The sequence below is a fragment of the Pteropus medius genome, unplaced genomic scaffold (genome assembly GCF_902729225.1).
Source record: "Pteropus medius unplaced genomic scaffold, Ma_sr-lr_union100, whole genome shotgun sequence".
Taxonomy (NCBI): Eukaryota; Metazoa; Chordata; class Mammalia; order Chiroptera; family Pteropodidae; genus Pteropus; species Pteropus medius.
The window spans coordinates 5255444-5279179 of record NW_024355990.1 but is presented as its reverse complement, the minus strand read 5'-3'; the positions used below and the strand labels follow the sequence as shown (position 1 = coordinate 5279179).

General features: G+C 42.7%; 1 protein-coding gene across 5 annotated transcripts in view; it reads right to left on the bottom strand.

The window, feature by feature from the left end:
* The window catches only part of CD300E (CD300e molecule), a 54014-nt gene extending 30302 nt beyond the window's left edge, over positions 1-23712 (bottom strand). Inside the window, exons 1-3 of one of the 5 annotated variants that reach the window (XM_039859665.1) lie at positions 23066-23712; positions 22435-22660; positions 15083-15593 (exon numbers count right to left, since the gene is read on the bottom strand). In XM_039859665.1, coding sequence (XP_039715599.1) covers positions 15083-15194 — 112 coding nt within the window. In that variant the 5' untranslated portion in view covers positions 15195-15593; positions 22435-22660; positions 23066-23712. Of the gene's footprint in view, positions 1-15082; positions 15594-22434 lie in introns of all 5 variants that reach the window. The other 4 variants (XM_039859664.1, XM_039859666.1, XM_039859663.1 and 1 more) reach the window with 4 other exon arrangements.
* Positions 23713-23736: the final 24 nt, after the last annotated feature.

Below are 23736 nucleotides of genomic sequence, written 5' to 3'. Positions count from 1 at the left end.
CTGTGTGTGAGATAAGAGAGTGTTCCGGTATTGATAACCATCAGAAAGGCCACAGGTTCAGGGAGTCCGAGCCCTTGAGGGCTGTCATACTGCCCTAGGTTCCAAGCAAGAGAAGCGCCAGTGCTTTGTGGTGTTCCCATGTATGTGTCAAGAATGGGGGTGTTGGAGCAGATGTGGCGAGACCACCAGGCGCTTCTCTACCTCCGGAGAGGCAGGCCCCTTAGCGTCTCCTCCCCCGATCCTGACCGAGTGGCAGGAAAAATTAGAACTTAGAGCCTTCTATAAAACAGGAAGAAGAGCAGCCTCCTCTAGAGGGTTATTGGGTAAGCTTATATTAAATAATACATGCCAAAGAGTCTGGCACACAGAAGTCATCCTAAAGGTCCATTTGTTCATTATTCATCGTTGTATCTCCCAGAAAGCACTCCATAAAGAAAATAAGAGATGACAAAGCAGCAGAAGTCTGGTATCAGAAAAAGTGGCCTGGGTGGCCTTATAAAGAATCTTCTTTGCCGGATGTTTTTGTTAGTTGTTAAAAATGTGATTACTTGGGGTACTAGGACAGGGGAAGACACCATTTGGGGGTCTTTCTCAGGAAGAGAGAGTTGGTGCTTGGTGGCCTCTTCCTGCATGAAGCCCTCCATGACTTCCACCTTCTTCTTCACCTCCAGTAGAGAGAATTGGTCACCCTCTTCTCCAGACATGCACTCCCCATATTATTTACAATAACAACTCCCCATACTGAGCACTCAGTATATACCAGGCACTGGGATGAGTACTCCCCATGCCTTATTTTATTTAATCCTCACGACAACCCTATGAACGAGGAAAGTGAAGGTTATCAAAGTGAAACAATAGATCAAGTCACACAGATGAGAAACGGCAGAGCCAAGATTCAGACCCGTGTCTACTGGCTCCAGTGCTCTTGAACTGCTGTATCATACTGTCTCCCTGACATTCCACCATGGCCCTTGTCACAAGTCATGCTATTTCTATATCTGTTTGTCACACCTAGTAGACTGCCAGCTCTTCAGAGTCAGGAACTGTGGCTCTTTTGTCTATTTATCCCCAGCATCTAGCACAGTGAGTGAATAAATGAATGAATTAATGAATGAATAAGTGAGTGGATAAATAAGTGAATAAATGAACAATCTACAAATGAATAAGTGAGTGAATAAATGATTGAATGAATGAACAATCTTCTCCTCTGTCTCAGGGAAGGAGACAGCACCATTGTTTATTTTTAGGTCAATATGATTCATAACCTCCACCCCCATCCAAGCTTTGGGGGAGGAAGGGGACAGGCTGCATGAACAGGCTGTTCCTTCCATACAGTGCATTTCTCACTCACACCGGAGCCCAGAGCCTGGCCGTGCAAGCAGTGCCAAGCCCTTTACTAGAGGAGGGATGCTGCTAGATCTTTAATGCAAGGAAGGCCATCCCATCTACTTATTTCACAAGATTTTGTAGCATTAAATCTTCATAGAGTTTATTCTGGATATTTTCTTAAAGTCCATTGAATTCAGCAGTTCTCTTGTTTCACATGTTTTACTGTGGTTTATAGATTATTTCCTTAGGAACCCAAAGTGAAACTGCCACTTAATCCCCAAATGAGAGTCAACTCAAATTTTCAGAATCAAAATAGTATATACCTGTTTGTCACACCTAGTAGACTGAAGAGCTGACAGTCTACTAGTTGTGACAAACAGATATAGAAAGAGTATGAAATCTGAAATAAAAATGTACAGCAAAAAAACACCAATATATACAGATATGTTTGATCCTAAACAAAGCAGAGATAATTTGAAGAACAAAAGAGAAATTTTTAAATAGGCGGAGAGATGTGGAAAGATACTACAGTTGACACTTGAACACATAAGAGTTAAGAGCATCAAACCCTGCACAGTTAATTTAACCACAGTCATTCCTCTATATCCATGGAGGATTGGTTCCAGGACCCCCCACAGATACCAAAACCCAAGGATGCTCAAATCCCTTATATAAAATGGCATAGAAAAATGCGTGCAGTCGGCCCTTCGGATCTGTGGGTTCTCAACCACAAATGGAAAATACTGTTTTTGATTCGCAGTAGGTTGAATCTGCAGATACAAAACCCAGGGATACGGAGGGCAACTCGTGTGTGTGTGTGTGTGTGTGTGTATTAAACCATGTATAAGTGGCCACGTGCAGTTCAAACACATGTTGTTCAAGGGTCAACTGTACATCCACAAACAAAGGTATAAAAAGAAATTGAGCATAGTCGTTCCTCAAAAAATTAGAAAAAGAATTACCATATGATTCAGCAATTTCACTTCTGGGCATATACCCAAGAAAATTTGAAGCAAGCTCTCAAAGAGATATTTGTATATTGGCCATGTTCATAGTATCATTATTCATAACAGCCAAAAGGTGGAAGCAACCCAATGCCTATCAATGGATGAATAAAAAGTGGTATATACACACAGTGGATTAATATTCAGCCTTTAAAAGGAAGGAAGTTCTGACATATGCTACTACATGGATGAAGCTTGAGGACGTTATGTTAAATGAAACAAGCCAGTCACAAAAAGACAAATACTGTATGATTCCACTTATATGAGTTACCTACGATAGTTGAATTCATAGAAACTGAAAGAGGAATGGTGGTTACCAAGAGATGGAGAGAGGGCGATGTGGAATTGTTGTTTAGTGGGTACAGAGTTTCAGTTTTACACGATGAAGAGTTCAGGAGATTGGTTGCACAACATTGTGAATGTACTCAACACCACCGAACTATACATTTAAAAATTAAGATGGTAGTTTTCTGTTATGTGTATTTTGCCATAACTAAAACTTTAACTAAGAACAAAAAAAAATTAATCCTAAGAAATCGAAAGGAAGGTTGCTAAAACTTTTAAATGCATTGTAAGGATTTGAAGGTAAGGTTTAGGAAATAGCCTAGTTCATAAAACAAAAGACAAAGAGATTTTTTTTTTAAATAGCAAAAGGAACAATCCAAGAAAACAATTCAATGCAACATCTCACTACCTGGGATCTTCGGGGGAAAACATAGTAATAATTAAGGGGGAAAAAAGTTAAATCAAGAGAATTTTCCAGAGAATAAAGGAGACATGCACCTCCAAACTGAAAGAGCTACTGAGTACTCAGCATGATAGATGTAAAAAGTATACAGTTAGCTAAATTAATGTGAAATTTCAGAAAATCATAGATCAAGACAAGATTCTAAAAGCTGCCAAAGCAAAAATAATAATATTATTATTGTGATTATTATTATTAATAACAATAATAATATTATTAATATTAATAACAATAATAAAAGAAGCCATTCTCAAAGCTAAGAACTTAGTCTGGCAATAGACTTCCTATTAGCAACACTTCCAATTAGCAGTTCTAACTGCTGTGAGTGTATTAGAAGAAGATGAAGTAATGTCTTCAAACTTGGGGGAAAGAGTCTTCAAGCTGGAATTCCAAATCCAGCTGAAATTGAGTAAAAGTAGAACAAACACATTTTCAGATATACAAAGACTCAGAAAGTTCACTTCTCATGCCCCCTTTTTAAAGAAGTTATTTGAGTACATTCTAGAGTAACTTCCTCAAATACTTACTCATGAGGGTTAATCAAGATAAATAAACCAAGTTCACGAGGGAGTAAATCCAGAAAGAGGAAGGTATGAACCATGAGAAATACCGAAGCCCATGGATATAGAACTAAACACAACAGGGTTACAGCTATGCAGCAACCCCAGAAAGCAATCAGTCAGATTGGAGCAGGAAAATTAAGTTCTACAACACGGTGGTTTATGAGCTATTATATATGAAGTTGGAAAATGAGCCTTGAGCATATGATAAAGGCTCAGAATTCAATTTTTAAAAGCAATTAGAAACTTGGTAGGGAGGAAATATAAGAAAGTCATTATTTAATATAAAGAAACCAGTCCGTATTAGAACAGGAAGTCACTGAGATTCAAGAAAGGAATGAAATGAATACCAAGGAAAAAGCAAAGTAAAAAAGATGGAAGATATGAGAGCTATAATGAAGAAGCATGTGTCTCTTTTCCCAACAAGGAAGAACAAAAGCCATCGGAAACGTGAGAGAGAAAAACAAATATATAAAATGGCAGAGTACAGATTAAAACAAAGTATTATTTTACCAATGGGATTTTTATTTTTTAAAAAGAATAATCTTTTTAGATGGATATTATAAGTCTTTGAAAATGAAATGGAAACATAACCATAATGTGCTATTCGGCTCTGCAAGTAAACTGTGTTTGCCTAATTACAGTAGTTCAAATACTGGGAGTTTGAGAAGGGGTTCAAATTTTGGAATAAACCTATAAAAAATTACAGAAGATTGTAGTTACCTATCATAGAACTATGATTACATGTAAAACGTGATATATCAGTTGAGAAACTTTAAACGTAAAAGTACACCTAACCGTGCCCCCGCAGATCTTGGTTTTTAATCTCGTTCTCCAATAGTAGGAGCCAGGGATCCTCGGAGAAAGGACTGATTCCAAGGCTAGGGCAGGAATATATCAGATAACCCTAGAGCTAAAACCCTGAGATCCTCATTCCAGAAAGAAAGGAGTACTCAAAAAAAAAAAAAAAAAATAGAAGGACGTCGAAGAGGAGATAAATGTCAGCGGATAAACCTGACAAACACTACCTTAGTCAGGTGACCCAGATTAACATCAACAGGGATGTTATGCTGATAACTCATCCTCTTGATATGATGTGTTGATAATGACATTTTACATCTGTGGTCTTCCTCTCAAAAAAAATACATAACTCTGGTCTAACCATGAGAAAAGCATCAAACAAATCCAAATTGAAGGACATTTTACAAAATACCGCACTAATGCTACTCAAAACTCTTAAGAGCATGAAAAACAAAGAAAGTTTGAGAAATTTTTATTGTCTTATGAAGCCTATAGAAACTTAACAATGAAATGTAATGTGATATCCTGGGTTGAGTCCTGGAACAGAATAAGAACATTAGATAAAAATCGAGGAAATATAAAGTATGGATTTTAGTTAATAATAACATATAGATATTTGGTTCATAGTTGTGACAAATGTACAAATGATAATAGTAAGGAAATAAAAGGGGAAGAGAAGTGAAAGGAAGGATAGTGAAACTCTTCATCTCACATCTTGAGACATAGAAAGATACGATCTACAGTTAATGAAGCAAGAAATAGAGGTTCAATTGTGTTACATGAAATTGCAGAGCTGACAGAGAGCAGAAAAGAGTGCATACCTATATGGAGAAGAATGAGCAGACGGAATATACGGATACAAGTCAACAGAAGTATCTGTAGTTGATAAAAACAAAAATTGGCGTTATAAGAACTAAATACAGGAAAAGCTAAAAAGTAATTGTCTAAGAGGAGAAGGGCCAGAGGTGGGGAGAAAATGTTGTATACGCCCTTCTATGCCATTTTATTTCTTGACTATTACATTTATTACTTTGATTGAATTTTTCCAAATGCACTGGAAAAAAAAAAAAGATCTTTAACCTGGTTAGTTTCCATCATAACAGATATGGAAATGGAACCCACCAAAAGTGATTGTCAAAGGACTGAAATCATCTATATAAAAATGTAAAAGAATCCCACATATCAGGGGGATGCTGATAGAGATTAATTTCTCAGGGAGGACATAACCTACCAGTAAGACAAAAATGTGGATTATAAACCATAAATAGAAAGGGAAAGCTATAAATGAACCCATATAACTCAACAGTGCTGATGACTGGGTCACATTTTAATGACACATTCTCTAAAGAATATCTATTTTCCTTTACTTTAATTGTCTTCTCAACAATATGCTTTCTGATATCCTCTGCTGGTTAATTCCTACTAATGCTCATCCCAGACTTAAAGATTAAAAACTTTAATATAGTTTAATAAAAGCATTAATAAAGTTAATCATTAAAAAAACAATCTATAGAATATAAAGCAGTATTTATGACATAAAGAATTAATGTCCTTACTCTGTAAAAAGGTTTTATAAATCAATAAGAAAAAGATGAACACATTTATTCCTGGCTCTTAATCCACACAGCAGCCAGCGCAGTGTCTTTAAAACCCAGATCTTGCTATGTCACTTGCCACTTCCCCACTGAAAGTTCTTTAATAGCTTCACATTGCTCTTAGAATAAAGTCCAAAACTCGACATGGCCTTCATGATCCGGTTCTTACCTACATCTCTAAACTTTTCTCTCACTGTCCCTCTCTTTTTCCTGTCTCAACTGCAGCCAGCCTTGCCACCATTAAGTTTTGCATATGCTCATTGCTTTGCCACCTCACCACCACCCCCCACCCCACCCCCACCATCACGCCACCACCACCACCACCACCTTCACATGACTGGTAATCACTCTTTCTCCAGCAGCTTAAACATCATTTCTCAAGCAAGTCTTCCAACATCAACTGCAGATTGGTTGAGACTTGCCGTGTGCTCTCTATAACCCTCAAGGGAATGGATGAAATCACTTTTCTGAATCTTCAGATCTCAGAAATAGACCCTGAGAAGTGGTGACCCTTCCCAGGAACGTGGCCTCTGGAACCTTCTTATCTATAACAATCAGGGATGGTGGGGAAGCTCAGGAGAAAGTTCTGATGAGAGTTTCTCCTAAGCTATTGGTCCTTAACCTTTTTTGAATAGACGAATTTGAAAATGTAATGAAATTTATGAGACTTCTATCCCAGAAGAAAATGCACATAAGCAAAACCTTTGTTACCAATTTCAATGTTTCACAGTTCCCCTAAAGTCCATCTATTCACCTCAGGTTAAGAACCCCAGCTACAGGCCTAGCAAAAATGTCATACACATAACGATATAAACATACTGTTTCCCTGGTTTTGTTCATTTAATGAATATTTGTCAAGTATCGTATAGAGATTCTAGTAATAATATCACCTTATAAATGAAATTTGCTTCATGGTTTAAAAGAAAAGAAATATTTTCACATAATTGTCTCATTTACTATTCATAAAAGCCCAGATGAGGTAGGCATACATTGCTCTACCTATTTTATAGGTGTCTAAGGAATTCCAGAGAATAGCCAAAAAGGAATTGAAACCCAGGGGTGAAATGTGCCCTTGAAACCCTATTAATATTGACTCCAATGGTTGTGGTGATAGGACTTGTGTCTAGTGAGATAGCTGCCTACCAGGGTCATTATATGAAGATAACTTCTGAGGTCACATTCTCAGCCCCAAATTCCCAAGGCAGTCAGCCTCATGCTCTCCTAGTCCTGCTGGCAATGCCACCCTTAAAACTGGTGATCCCAGCAGCAGAATTTGTCTGGTGTTTAGGGGAGTAGCCAGAGCTCCCCATCCCTTTGCCCATAGAACAGACTAACATTTTTTGAGTCCCTAATATATGTCAAGCATTATTCTAGGCTTTTTACATGAATTAACTCATTAAATCCTCAGAACAACACAGTGAAGTAGGTACTATTATTATCTCCATTTTGTAGACACTAAGAGGACATTAAGAAACTTGTCCAAAGTTACAGAACTAATAATTTTCAGAGCCAAGATTTGAACCCTGGAGCCCGTGCTCTTAAACAACATCATTCTGCCTCTCTCAAGTCAATTATTCTTAACTTTTGGGGGTTCTATGTATCCTAGAGAGTATAATTTAAGCTCTGGGCCCTCTACCTAGGAAAATTAAGTTAAGTAGAATTTTGCAAAATATTTCAGAGACTTCAGGGACCGCTAAAGCCCATCATCTATCAATCTCAGGCATGAAATCGCTGTTTGTCTCATACATACTGGAGGGAACTGTCCAGGGAGAAAAGAGAAGCGGTGCCAGCGCAGCGGGACTTCGCCTCTGCAAAGGCGGAGGAGAGCTGAGCTATGTGTTGTGACAGGGACACTCGTTCACTGAAAATCAGGAACCGTGAGCTCCCGGGACCGCAATGCCCTGAGAATGCAGCCGTGTCACTGGAGCCTCCGGAGACTAGTAGCTGAATGAGATACGCACAGCCCACTGACTAGACAGAAATCTTGTGTCCTGGAATCACAAGGCAAGAGACTCAGAGCGGATAGGATCTCAGAACTCTGGCCTCGGGGGATATGGTCGGTGTCGCTGTCCTTGGTGCTGAAACGCTGCGGTCGTGGAGGGGAGCGGCCGCTGCGGGGAGCTGTCCAGTGCTGAACCTGGATCCGGCCCGGCACACAGAGCTCAGACCAGAGGCTGCCGCACCCGGAGGAGCCGAGACGGAGCTTCTGGGAGCGCTGACGCAGAACCCTGGGAGAGAGGGAAGCGACGAGCTCCAAGCCGGGCATGGACCTGCAGAGATTCGACTCCTATCAGGGGGGAGCTGGCCCTGACTTCAATGAGCACGTCCTGCATAAGGTAAGATTTCCTCTAGTCCCCCACCCCCATCCCGATGCTGGGAGAAGGCGCCGTCACCAGGTGTTCTCTCAGTTCCCCTGACTTGGCTTTGGGACTTGAAAAGAAACGAGCCCATATCTGTGAGCCTGGGGAACTCTTTCTGTTTGATCCTGTTTATTGCTCAAAACAGACGCGCGAACTGGGGGAGAGTCCGCCTCCAGAGAATCAGATTGTCAGGAGCTTCGTTCATTCATTTATATCACCTGTGTCTCTTTCTCATTCACTCCCTTCTGCCTCTTACCCTATGTAACCCTTGTGGGAAGCTGTGTTTGTCCTCTCATTCAAGCTCCAATCCCATTAGGTCTGGTAGTTGTGGTCAAAGACCTGAATTCCTGGTCAAATTGGCTAAAATTAGAGATAGAGATGATCCGCAGCAGAAATAAACTGTTGTTTTCAAATGATACTCCCTCGTGACTCCAGAAAGCTGCCCTCCAGCCTTGATTCGCTCACAGCCTCCTAAAAGCGTTTGCTTATTTCTCACTCATTCGTTGCTTCCCTCATTCAAGTTTCTTATGCAACTCAGTCCTCAGTAATGTAGGTCTCCTCTTGAAGTGATTGTTGGGGAAAGTAGCAGCCTGGCTCTAAGCATCACTTTGTAATCCAAAATCTATTGCTTTGAAAGAAATAGAACCTTATATTTGCCATAAGAAGTCATTATTGTTCCTCGATCCTTTCTCTGCTGTCCTTAATTTGGCCCTTACATTTTCTACTTTGCTAATGTCAGTTTGTTAGTCCCCTGAGTGGCTGTGCATTGTCTTATACTTGGGGGGTTTTAGACCAAAATATCGCTCTGAAAATTCTGTAAATACGAGCTTTGAAATAATCTGATTCACCCTCTTCCCTTGTTACATGGTTTATATTTGAGGAAACTGAAGTTCAAAGAGGCAAAGTGACTTGTCCAAGAAAACAAGGTAGAAAACAGCAGAGCTGGTACTAAAAGCCAAGAATTACAACTCCAAGTCTAACATTCTTTTTTCTATACAAGTGTGGTCCGTACATCAGCAGCATTAGCATTACCTGGGCTTGTTAGAAATGTGAAATCTCAGGCTCCACCCCAGATCTGCTGCATCCAAATATCTGTAACTTACCAAGATCCCTAGGAAATAAATATGCACATTAAAGTTTCAGATGCACAGCCCTGTGTCATGCTGGCTATTTCTGACCCAAATGAAAGAAGATCAACTACTGGAGGAAGCAGGTCTGTACTTTTGAAGAGTCCATGTGACTTCTCCAGGTCTCTGAACCCCTAGGTGACAGCAGACGAGAAAAATTTGTAACAACTGCCCCAGTCTGGAAGTTTTAAAACCATTACAGTTTGAAGTTAACTAGTATTAGATCTGCGTGTTTTGAGGTTGTGAATCGAGCAAAGGAACATAATTACAAATCAATTACAAAAGCATTCCAGCGACTCGATATATGGGCCTCTCCAGTTTAAACCATCTTATAAAGATAAGATGAATTATTTAAGACTTGGAGGTCAAAGTTTTCAAATTATTAATCAAGTGTGGTCATTCCTACCTCAATTATTGACACACGAAATGTAGGATATAGCCCATGAGAACTTTCACTTCCTTTAGGTTTATTGATCACCAAATTGGGAGAGAGCCTCTTCCTATAAGTTCTACTATATTTGAAGACAAATATCTGCTTACTGCTAATAAATTATCAGTTTTTCAGCTTGGTTGTGAGCATGTTGAGAGCAGAAGGTAGCTTAAGCCTTTTGTGGTACCCAGCGGAGTGACATGTGTGTGTAGAAAGTTTTCCTTTCCATATAATGCTGATCACTTCCTCCTAATGTTATTTTATTATTGTTCATGACTTTTTATTGTGATCCACTTAAAAATTTATTTGTAAAGAGGCAGAGTATCAACATATTTGTCTTATTTTTAAGTTTGCTGTATAGTAGAGACCAAGGAATTCCTGCTGATTCATTAGAATACATTGGCCACGGGATGCAGACTTCTCTTTAATGTTAGTTGCTGGAAAGAAGGATTTTTTTAAGTAAACATTTTATTGAAGTATAACAAACACAAGAAAAGCCCAAATCATACATGTATACCTTGATGGATTATCACAAAGTGAGCACCTCTGTGCAACCACTACCAAAATGAAGAGCTAGAACCTTGCCAGCTTCCCAGAAACTCCACGCATACTCTCCCCCTTTTCCTCCCCAGGGGTAACCATTATGGAGGCGGGGATTTAATGTTTTGACAGGGAACTTTGACAGGTTTTATGTTAGATAGTCCTATGAAAAGAAACTCCAGGCTTGGAATCAGGCGGACCATGACATGACTTTGAACAACATCTGTGAGCCTTTATCTATAAAATAGAAATAATAATACTTGGATTATTGTTTTTGAGTGAAGATGTTAGCTAATGTAATATTATTTGTTTGTTTGTTTCTCTGGCATTTACTAAATAGTGGTTGTCTTAAGGGCACACATCTCAGCCTCCAGAGCAGCTTCAATAGATATCACGATGGGCCTCACTTAAAATGATGAAGCTTTGTGAGAAAGAACAGCAGCTCCATACACATTAACACATGCACACGCACGAGCGCACACACACACACACACACATACACACACATTTCACAGGCATGGTCCCATAGGATCAAGCTCACACACCCACTTATACAAAGGTCATGACTCCTGTGGGAACATCCCCACCCTGACTTCACAAGTTGAATATTTCCTTTCTCTGGGAGGGGAAATATGTGATACAATGAAATCTCTCCTTAAAATTCACTTACATGAAAAACATGTCAAATATCATCAGCCTTGGATGGCACTTACACTTCAGCTAGCCCCAAGAGTTGGATGCTGACCCAAATGAGTCTGAGTAACTCAGAATATTCCTGGAGTGTGGGCTGGAAGCTGAGAATGCTGGGAAACACTCAGCTCATCTATCACATGCTTGGAGTTTTTAAATAGAGTTGCTGTTGTGCTCACAAATCTGAATATTTTATGCAACTAAATAATTTAAAACATGGGAACAACTTTGCTGCTCTTTTCCTCAGAGGTCTCCCAGCCCTCTCTTCTGCCAGGACAGTCTCAAGCGCCATCCAGGGCAGCAATGGGAGTTAAGGGCTCAGGAACAGCCCATGTGTTGGGTTCTTGCTGTGCCAGGGTCTGACTGTGAGTTCTGGAACATGAAGCATAGAAAAGGGACAGTTTTTGCTCCAGATGTTAGGGAATCAGGACAAAGGGACTTCCGTTCAAGAGCTTCCTTCCTGATTCACCCTCACCGGTGCTCTAATGAGCACCCACATGCCAAGAGGGGAGAACAATTACTAAGTCAGTCTCCTCCATCGCATCTCAGAAAGACCAGCAACCAGGGGACAGAAAGATGTCGACTGTCCGTCCATCCATTCATCCAGGGCTTGGTCCTCGTTCGAATAAATGGAATTACCGGGGAGATAAGGAACAAAGGTCTCTGTTCCACAAGCAATTTCCATTTCCTGACTCTGCTCTAACACCAGAAAGGCTACTACTCCCCTTCCTCTCTGGCATTTGTCCTTCACTTCCCTCTTCTACTACTCGTCTTGTAGTTTCCACATCCCTCATTCGTCCATGTGCCTCCTCTAGTCCTTCAGCAAACATATCTACTGAGCATTTCCAGAGTGTAAGAAACTTTGCCAAGCATTATAAGGAACACACACACACACACCCAAAAAATTGTTCCCACCTTCGATAAGCTCATGGCCTATAAGACATGCACACGAATTGCCCTAATACTGTGTAGTCTCAGAAGTTCCCTAAGGAAGGTAAAGGACAATACCGTGAAATAACTGAGAAACAGTCGCTTTGACCTTACTTTGAGGCCAGACCCCTTCTCTCTCATGGCCTCTGATTGAGAGTTAATATCCAGGTGAGACAGAGTTTCACACACCAGCCAACTGCCCTCCCCCACAGGGCTGTCGCCCGCTGATCCTAGAGAAGCCTCTGGATTCAATGGCATTTTCCTTCCCAGAAAACAAATCAACCCCGCAAAGGGCCATATGCTCAATTCCGTCTCTCTCTACCATTCTTTATCCTTCAGGAGCTTCTTTTTTTCTCCTCTCTCTCTCTCTCTCTCTCTCTCTTTTTTTTCAATTAAATGATGTTAATGGAACACAAATTTACGGTCAAAAACTCTGATTCTACAGGAAAATCTAAACCCTAGAGGTGAAGAGATTTGACTTTCAAAGTGAGTCTATCACATGTCAATACCGTGAGTGGTTTGTTTGCTCGTTTGTTTGTGTTTAAAGAAAAATGTATATAAAACCAAAATGAGAGGACTAGTTCAATTCTTGCCAGATTTCCATCCTCAGCTCAGGAAGAAACAAGAAAGCCAAAAAAAAAAAAGTGATCTGTCCCACTCCCTGTAGAATGTTTGCGTTACCTTGTTTTCCTCTCTTGCTTGCTCTGGAGACTTTTGGATAAATAAATGAAGTGTGAGTTGCATCACACATGATGATTGCTGATTTGTGGGTCACGCCCAGCACCCAGGGCAGACAGCTGGTGTGGGGTGTGGTGCTGGCTGGTTCTCTTGGACAACCTTAGCAGGAAATGGTGGTGATTCAGTCCAACATCTCAAAGTCATTTTCCGAACTCTTCAGGCTTCCCTCTCCAAGCACTCGTCCCTCTAATTTAGAGTCCCTGGGAACTTTCGTGAGAAAAAGATCTGAAACTCACTAATGTTTGTGTACTCATGTTTCCTCTTATAAGCTGTTCTGGGGAAGGGCTCTGACTTCCTTCATTTTCAGGTCAGGAAACCCAGCCTTGCTAGAAGTAAACATCCAGAGGTGAGCACCAGGCTGGGGAATTGTGGAATGGACATTTGAAGTGGCTCTAAATTTATCCCAGCATGCTCCTTGTTTCCATCCTCCCCTTCTCAGGCAAGAGAAGCTGTCCCTGGAGACTGCAAGTGAGAATGGAGATCTCAGCTCCTTTGCTAACTTGCAGAGCACTCAGGCAATGTCCTTTCCCAGCTGGGAGCAGCCCTTGACCATCCTCCCTCCCACCTGCCAACTGGAGGAGGTTTTCTGGGGCCAAATGAGAGAGCTCCAAACCTGCAGCAAACGACAGATCTGGATGTCTTAATCCCTAGCTCACTGCACCACTTAAAGCCTCTCCAGACCTCGCCCTGTTCCTGAAGGTAGCAATGTCCAAAGCGGTGCAGTGAAAATAATTTAATTGTTGAAAGGAGCAGAGCTCAAGAACCTCCCTAGCAAGTGATTCCTATTTTCCTGACCTTGATACCAAAGTCTGCTCCCGCCCTCTGATTTGCATTTCTGCTCATTAACAAACAGCTTTTACCCATCCACGTGGGGATGCAATTTAACAATTTGTGCTTCTGCAAATGCCACTGATATGCTTTTAGATGTCTTGAACCAAGTTGTGTTTAAGCTCACATTTCCTCTTGCTTTCTACTCCTCTGCCCCTGGCTGCCATCAACACCACAAACACACACACACACACACACACACACACACACACACAAACACACACACACACACCCCTCCTCTCACAAGGAAGGTATAGGCAGGGCCAGTGATAACATGTTCTTGCTCTCTGTCCCTCCTTATCTTTTGTTGTTTTAAAGGTAAAGCAAACCTCTTCTTTCCTCCTCATCCTCCCTCTACCATTCGAATTTTCTACCCATACCACTGCCCAGCAACTCTACTTATTAAAAAGCAGAGCTGCCATTTATCAGAGCAAAACCCCCAGGGGACAGTCAGGAGCTGATAGCACCTGCTTCTTCCAGCCCCTCCCAATCTCACACTGAGAAGCCCTTAGCCTTTGGGAGGGAATGAACCTGCAGGTGTCGACTCAGCCCAGGTGAGGCAGATGCCCCCTGCAGCCCCTCAGGAACTTCCTCCCTCAGTAGGGGGGCAGTCCAAAACTTGCATCCTTTTTTAAAATTTAAATATAGTCGGTATACAACAATATTATTGTATTAGTTCAGGTGTACAATATATTGATTAAGGTATTACGCTAAGTGAAATAAGTCAGACCAAAAAAGACAAACATTCATCTTTATCCAGATTCATCTCCCTCCTCCAGGTCCCCTTCTCAAGTTTCATTAGGTTACAAACTGAGAAGTATTAAAAATCATCTCTACACTGTAATCTAGAGAGACCCAGTGAAACTAATAATTACTAATAATAAATGATGACAATAAATACATGGTTCATTTGTGGAGAATTTTACAGCTTATAGAAAACTTTAATATATGCTATGACACTTTACACTTACCACATGCTTTTTCCAGTAGATGTTGTTATTAATTCTATATTATAAAATGGGAAATGGAGGCCAGATGGAGATAAACTAAAATTATTTGTCCAAGGTCACAGCAGGTAAGTACTGTGGGAATTCAAAGAATAATGGCAGATTCTTATGTGGCACTTACATGCCAGGCACTGTTCTAAGCACTTTATATCAACAACCCTATTTTCATCTCATTTTACAGATGAGTAAACTGAGGCAGAGAGTCATTAAGAAACTTGCCTAAGGCCATCCAGCTAATAAGTGGGAGAGCCCAGATTAAAACCCCAGCGTGCTTGAGATGCCAAGGCATAGAATCAGGAGAAGACAAAGGGCTTTGCCAAGAGGGTCACAGATTGTCATTACGTTAGTCCGGTGTGTGGCCCCCAGCTCTGTAGGATCAAAGACCTGGATTTACTTACTCAGGAGTAGATCCATCTTTCCATGTAGGCTCGTGTCAATCAAACTCACAAGCCTGATGCATTGCCCTAGACGCCAAGCCACATTATAATCAGGGGATTGTTTGCTAAGCATGAAATCTAGAAAAAAAAGAGACTTGGAGAGTTTGGATATTTAATGAACTCAGGCTGATATTGGTTGGCAACAATAGAATGGTGACAGCCTCAGTCTATAACTCCTATGGTTGTACCCCATTCTTCTACCCCCCGGGTCCTCTCCACCCAGGCCTCTGCCTTTCCCCACTGTATTTAACTGTGACCCAGGTTGGACAGGCACCCATTCTCCCCAGATCTCCAATTTCCTTCACTCTTTTAGGAACCACTTCCCTTTGAGCCTGAGAATGTCCTAAACTGACCTTGGGTATGGGGAGGGAGGAAAGAGGGGGAGGGGTGCTTCCTCCTTATGAGCCTCCATCAGTCACATCTAGAGTTGTCATCTCACATCTCTACCTCACATCTGTGCCTGTGTCAGGTCCTTGGGGATTTAGGTTTCAGGAGAGAGAAATATGAAAGGGAAAAAACGGTGATTGGGGCCATTTCCTTATATTCCACCACTGCCCCATTGCACATACCCCCCTTGAAATCAAACATTCCTGGTAGAGAATTGATTCAGTGAACTTCTGTTGGGCGCCTGAGCACCCAAGAACAGGGTCTCTTCTCCACCCCCAAGGAGCTGAGTCTGGCAGGCTCTGTGGGTCAGTGGGCTGGCACAAAAAGATGACTCAGGCCACATTGGCTTCAGCCCGATGTGACACATGGACATCAGTGCCCATGATGACTTCTTAAAGGTCAGGAACCTCTCGACTCACATGGTGGGAAGTGGGCCCATAGGTACCAGGTTTGATGCTTGCAGCTCTCTATCCCTGTCTGCCATGTTCTGGGTCCAGACACAGTGACTAATCAGAAAGGCTGCAAAATCCACAGGTCCAGGCGGGGGCCCTACCTCTGAAGGTTAGAATGGCTCTAGGCTCCTAAGACAGGGATCCTTTCAAGTCCATGTCCAAGAAAAAAGCGTGGTTCCCCAATGCACTTCTGAGAAGTGTCGAGAGCAAAGCCCTGGCCCAAGCGTGGCAGTCAGATACAGAGAAGCAAAGCCAGTGCCCCACTCCCTGAACATCTCCAAAGACATGAGCAAAAAACGTCCAGTCAAACTCAGAACACCGGGGCCCTGACCTCTGGGGATGACTGGTTGGCACATGCAGAGAGGCTTGGAAAAGATGGAGGTGAAGGGCCAGGTGATCTCTGAGCTCACGCCCTCCAGGATCCTCACTCCTCTACACCAAGAGCCAGGTCTCCTCCAGACCACAGGACAGTACTGCAGACACATGAGGAGGCCACAGAGAAAAACCCCTGACAACCACCTGCCTGTTCTATCACCTGCCTTATTTGTCCCTGTCTTGTCTGCCACTTGTCCTGTCCACTTTCTGTCTAGTCCATCCCCTGCTCTCTTCACCCCCTGTCCCGTCTGCCACCTGCTCTGCCTACCACTGAGTTTCTTAGAGGAGGAGGCAGCTCATTAGCAAAAGTAAACAGAGCTTGGGGGTATCGAAAAATCTGGGCTTTTGTCCCGGCTCTGCCATTAGCCAACTGTACTTCCTTGGTCATTCTATTGAAACAGCCCTCTAGAGTCTGCAGAACACTTGTGCATAAGTGGTCTCATTTGATTTCCATAGCCCTGAGCATAGGCAGCACAAGCATCATTATTGCTGGTAAAAGGGGAACCCTTGTGGTCAGAGCCCTTTGATTGTCGGTGACAAAACCCAACTTAAACCGTCTGAAGCAAAAAAGAGAATTCATCAGCCTGTAGATGCCGCCCCCTTAGATCTGGGGACTCAAACAAGGGCATGAGTCTCACTCTCTCTGTCTCTCGTCACTCCTTCCTCTGGCTCAGCCTTATGCACAGGTAGCCTTCTCCTCATGCGGTCACATGATCGTCGGCAGTTCCAGGGTCGCTTCCTCACACTCCTGGTTTCAACTACAGTTCTAAATCCAATGTTCATTGGACTGAAATGGGTCACATGCCCACCCCTAAAAGTGGAGTCAATCCCATCCAAGCCGAGAGCGAAGAGAGTGATTTTCAAGGGAAATGGAAGTGGTGTTAGCATAGGCTAGTCGTGCGACCCAACAGGTGTTCCCATGGTAATCCCAGGGGAGACTGGAATCCCAATATTTTTAAATCTTTAATGAGAAGTGGCTGAAAAAGAACTTATCACTCTTGCACCTAAACTGGGCTAGTTGTATCCCACACATGATGTCATTCAAGACTAAATAACCAGACATAGGTTATTAATAACTGGACTTAGGAAATGGATTGATGTCACCCTATAAAGCAATTGGCTCATTGGGATCGTGGAGCCAGACCTCCCCCTTTGGGTGGGAGTAGACTTTCCTGTGGAGGAAATAGGTGTCCTAACTTATAATCACCCAGGAAGGAGGTCAATGTTGGGGGAGGGGACAAGGACACAGGAAGTGAGGCTCAGGCTGGAAGGAGGGGACACTCTTCCTCCTCGCGTTTCGACCAGGGTCAGTTGGTGAAAACACCTGGATTTTTCCAGTGGGAGTAAGTCACGAGCAGCCATGGCCACACGCAAGCAGATGATAAGTAAAGCAAACTCCTGCCAGACAAATGCATGGGCCACCTAGGCAGTGGCACAGGGTCCCAGGATTGGTTTCCTATTCTTCTGTTGCCATCTTAAGAGTTTTAATAATTTTTGTACAAAGACCTCCTGAAATTCTAGGGCAGCCCTGGCGACAACCTCGGGCTGGCCCAGGACAAACACTGAAACAGAGTCAATGTCCTTGGGGGAACATTCATTCACAATGAAGATTCAAGACTCTGCCTCCAAAAATAAATAAATAAACGACTGCCTCCAGGGCTGCTCAGATGCCACTGGAAAGGAGGCCTGACACACTGAGTCGACGTTAATTGGGTCTCAAGAGCAGAGGAGCTCAGCAACATCATCCTCTGGGGATTTGCCTCCATCAAAACCCAACTGTAGGAAAACAGCCCCAGGAAAGCAAGCCAAGATTTACGGGTGCCAGGGCCATTCCAGGGCAGTATCACTTTACCGTCACCTTCTCTCACATCTGTTCTCATGACATTATATTTTAAGATAAATACTTTTCTTCTCTCCTGGTTCTGCTTTCACTTGCCATCTGCCAGACAGCATGATGTTACAGGCCTCTGAAATTTAGTCCTTCTGCTTTTGTGGCTGATTATTAACCTTGGAAAGGCTATGTGAAATTTCGAAATGAGTACGTCGTCTGAACTTTCAACTCCTTCCAACGCCTCTGAGTGACAAACCAATCACCAGACCGTTAAATAACACGAAGGCGCAATTGGACATTGGCGTGTGGTTTGGGGTGAGGAGAAAAATAATATTAAAGTAGGAAGAGCTGCACAGACTTGTCAGTTAAGTACAGAATGCTGCATAATGCACACTAGTTCAACTGATGACTTTACTAATTAACATCACAGTCAAGGGCTGTGATGGACCCCTAGAGCTACCTTATGCAAACCTATTCCTCTTTGGAAGGAAAAAATGTCAAATAATGAGCTGTGTGGCTTCAGTGGTATTTGTAATGTTCCATTTTTTTCGGTAGGGTGGCGGCCAGTACATAGGTGTTTGTTTCATTACCCCTTATAACATATATACACATTATATAAACATATAGTATGCATCAAATATTTTATAACTTAAAACAAAAAACGAATAAGCTAATGAATGATAGGATTAGAGATATCTGGGTTTGGAAGGCGATGGAGAGGGATGTGGGAGGCTTCAGAAACTCCCCAGGATAGAATTTTTATTCTGGGACCTGTAGTGAACACAACAGAAGACTTTCCCTCACTCTGCTAAGAGTAGCTTTTCAACCACACAAGGGTTCAGAATGTTTCTGACCCTTAGGAAGAGGGTCTTACCCCTTCTTTAATTCTGAACCCGTCCTCAGAGTTTCCTGCAGCAGAATCAGTGAGTCAGTCACCCTTTCTCAACACAAGAACCCCGCACCCTCGGGACAGGACCATGTGAGCTTGAGGTCACAGTGGACTACTTTGGCGAAGGGCTTGTGATGGGCAGGGAGAATCTGAGTGATTGAAAGGGCCCTTTTCTCAACAGAGGCTGGGTCATGGGGCCCTCATGGGTGACAACTTGAGTCAGCGTCCAGACGCATATGATTACTAGAGGCCTTTAGGGGGATGCTAGACTACGCCAGCTGGTACGTAGTGGAGAGAATCCACATCAAGACAACAGTGTGAACAAGATCGATGGCTGCCAATCCTTAGTCCGTGTGTGACAAAGTATCAATCAATCTGTAGGAGCTTAAGCACACACGACGCAAACCCATATTGGCATAAAGTTACCAACTGTCCTTCCTTGGGAAACACTACCTACTATTCTGACTTGGAGTGCTCAAGTGTCTTTTTTTAATGAAAATCTGGTCATGACAGATAGTTTAGTAGAAACTTTCTTAATCCCTATCTTAACCAGTTTTCTGGATCAACCAGTGCACTTTAGTCTCTTGGTGAAACACACTGACTTTGTGCCCACGGCAATGCGTAGCTTCTTCTCTGGAAGGCCCCTTTTTCTGCTTTCACCCGTTGAGGTACATGTTTAACAAGAATCAACTGTGTTCGGGCCCAAACTTGTTTAGGCCGGTTATACACATGAATTGTAATGACGTCATTTCATTAATTCATCCATAAACTAATCAATTAAGCATGTACACAGAAAGGATATTGACCAGTGAAATAAGAGTATAAACAAAAAAAGAACTATTATTTCTGCAAAAACTAAATCGAATGCTTTGGAAAGACTCAAAAAAATGCCGTCATTTTTTTTTTTTAATGCTGTTCATATTAGGAATAAGTGGGAGAACTATAAAATATCTGGAGTAAAAACATAAAAATGAAAAAGGGTTTTGCAATCAGATTGCTTCATAAATGTCCAGAGTGTCTTGCTCAATGTTAGAGAAACTGGAACTAGATGCGACATTGTGTAGTTTATGCAAAAAAGGCAATGGGCTTCTTCCTTTCCACAGACCAAGTAAAAAAAAAAAGGAAAGGAGAGTAGAAGAGAGAGAGAGAGAGAGAGAGAGAGAGAGAGAGAAAAGAAAGAAAAGAAAGAAAAGAGAGAGAGAGGAGAGAGAGAGAGAGAGAGAGAGAGAAGTTGTTGTTGTTGTTGAAAAGAAAAGTTGTTGTTGTTGTTAAGAAGTTGTTATGTTGTTGTTGTTAAGAAGAAAGAAAGAAAGAAAAAGGAAAAGAAAAAAGGCTTAGGTCTACACCAAAATACTAGCAAACTGCTATAGATTTAGATATTCTGAGTCAAAATAAAGCATTTAGAGAAAGAATATATCTCTTTTAACCAAACTGGCCAATGATCAATTCCCATTATGTTAGATAAGAGTACGCTTACTTGGTAAAATCAAAAACTGACCGCTATATCAGTCCCTCCCAGTCTAAAAAGTTATTGATACATGAAATCAACTGATTCCTGCAGTCCGTCCCTTCGGGGACTAAGTGGCCATGAACTCCTTTGGTAAGATGTCAGGCAAAGGTAGTCGTTAGCTTTACTTCAATCCAATATTTATCTAAATCATACGTTTCGAAGGTTACCAGCCCAGTATATTTGCCTCCCTCGACTAACTCTCAAAAAGCCTCGGTCTTTTGAAAGCCATTAATATGCACATAGTTCTCAAAAGGAGACTGTCCAGACCCTACAATTTTTATTAAATGGAGTTGTTAAATATTAATAATTCAAAAGCCAGAGTTGGGGAACCCCAGCAACTTTAGACAGGCTGTAAATAATCAGACACTCGATCAGAACTGAGTGAGTAAATATTCTGGAGTTTGTCTTTACTGAGTATGCTTTGCTGGAAACCATACAGAAAATGGTAAATGTGCCCCTCACCCAGCCATGTCTTACCTTTCTCTCTCTTGAAATAAAGGTGCTAGTCCAGCACCCAAAATCTACCTTAGCAAAGTATTTATGGAACAGCCGGATATGGCTGAGACAACATTGAGATACCAATCTATAAACATTGTGAAACAACTTCCTTTCAAACCCCTTGCATATGTTTGCCTCCCTTCCCCGCCCTGACCACTTCCCCAGCACTCCCTGAGCTCTATCTCAGGCTTGATCTATCTCTGGCTTCAAGGTAGGTGCCTGCAGTCAGGACCCAAACCCTAAACAACCTCCATGCGTCCCGTGAGGCCCACCGGCCAGAAATCTGCTCTGTCCAGCTATAGAATGGACTGGACGGGTTTTTACAAATGTCAGTGTCATCTCTGAGGGCATGAAAACGTCCCTTTTCAAGCAGCCGCAAATCCCGATGGCTGAGATTCTGGATTAAAATATTATATCCAGTGATATAACCTAGTAGACACTTTTTTGAACACTTGACTAAAGCATTTAAAAGTGATCAGAGGGTGTCTGTCTTTCTAAGCTCATTCATCTTTCCTCAGCTCAGCCAGGCTGCCAGAACCTTCCATTTCTAGCTCCTATCTATCATCTAGATAAAGGCAGAAGCAACCAGACGCCTCCAGCCAAACCAAACTGATCTAAATCCTAGTCTTCCCTGTGTTTCCCGATTTATGTATTAAGTTTCACAGCAGTAATCTTCACTAGTATCTGATTACCAGAAAAGATGAATTCCTTACTATCCAACATAGCCACGAACTTGCAGATTCTGTTTAATGCTGGCTACTTAAAACTCAGCAATAAAGCCCCTTGATACACAATAGTAAAAACGGTTCAGTGATGCCCTGGCCTAGAGATTTTTATTCTGACTTTTATTTTATACTTTGAGTCACTCGAATTTTGCTTCACTTTGAGCTTTTCCATTTAAAGATCACTCTGTAGGCACTTCTTGTTCTGTAAATCTTCAAAACAGTCTCACTCTGACCCAGCCAGCATAAGTAACCAGCCTGAGAATATTTAAGCTTGTTTGCACTCTATAAATTCCCCAGGATGGCAAAGCTCTAAGATTCTAAGGAATTATTCAGGGAGCAGGAGCAGAAGCAAAGAGCAGCACATGCTAGGATGGGCATGCACCAAGGCCACCTCCTTCAGACACTTGGGGTGTCCGTAGCTGTGAGAAGTCGAGCAACCCCCAGGACACACTGATAATGGCCCATCAAACACTCTTATGGCCACTGCACATGCTAGGACATTTGCCTATGGCCCAGTCGTAGGTCATTTCGTCCCAAGCCACGTATGACTTCTTTCCCTGACACTTCATTCAGCCCCCGCCAAAGAGACCTAAGGAAGGTAATAATAGACCTTTGTCCTCCAGTCGGGGGGATCATGGCTCCTCACCTCTTCCTTCTTTCAGGAGGAAAGAAAGAAGTCTCTTCACGTCACACTTCCGGGAAGTCGGTCCTGAAATGCCTCAGGTTGCCGGGGTGGCCCAGGACCCCCTTCCTAGAATGATGGGCACTCTGCTCCTGAGAGTTTGCCTTGAGTTCCAAGCCTGAACGATCTGTGTAATTTATTCATTTGGTCAATAAACATCCAAGGACCCCACCGCGTACCAGACATTAATCTAGGCACGGGGGATACATCAGTGAATGAGACAAAGTCCCCACCTTCAGGCAGCCAACAGCTTAGCAGAGAGAGGGACACGGCAAACCCACATACCAGCAAGTAAGTTCGTAAAGTAGTAAATGCAACGTAGGAAGTAAAACAGAGCGACGTGGCAGAGAGACATTGGAGGCGTAGCAGCGGCTGCCGCTTTCACGGTAGTCAGGGAAGGCCGCTCTGAGAGGGGACATCGAAGCTGAGATGTGAGGATAAAAAAGTGGCTAACTATTCATATGTCTGCAAGAACATTCCGGAAAGGAGGAAGAGCAAGTGCCTATGCCCTGAGAAGAGAGCAAGCCTTGTTTTCTAAGGACAGCGGAAAGGCTGGTGCAGACGAAGCAGAGCGAGAGGGAGAGTTCATCCTCACCAGAGACCGGGTCAAAGAGGCGGGCAGGGAGCTGGGGGGTCCCAGAGTCTCGCGGGCTGTGGGACAAGCCACCAGAAGGGAGTGAGCAGGTCTGTGCTTTTAAAAGATCGCTCTGACTGCTGGGAGGAGAATGAACTTGGGGCCAGAGATCAAAGGGCGGACTCCAGCCAGGGGTGGTTGCTGGGGCTGGGCTGGTAACCAAGAAGAGAACTTGACCGTCAGGGGATTTGGGACATATTCTAGAGGGAGGACTGCCAGGGCTCTAGAATAAAGGTGATGTGTCCAGAGTTTGTCAATATTCACTAACTATCCCTGTGAGTGTGTGTACACACTCACACACGCACGCCCTCATTAGACACGGGTGGTGGCCCAGACTCCAGATTCTAGAGCCAAAATTCCAACTCATCTACTTGCTGGTGAAACCCTTGGAGAGTCATTAAACCTCTCTACGCCTCGATTCCTCATCTGTAAAATGGGGCAGTAATAACAGTGCCCTCGTGGGGCTGCAGCAAGGATTAATTTAGTTACCGTACGGAAGAGGCTGCAGCAACGATTAACTTAGTTACCGTACGGAAGAGGCTGCAGCAACGATTAACTTAGTTACCGTACGGAAGAGGCCTTGCCACAGAGCGTATGCGCTTCCTGCTGCTGCTGTAACAAATTACCACAAA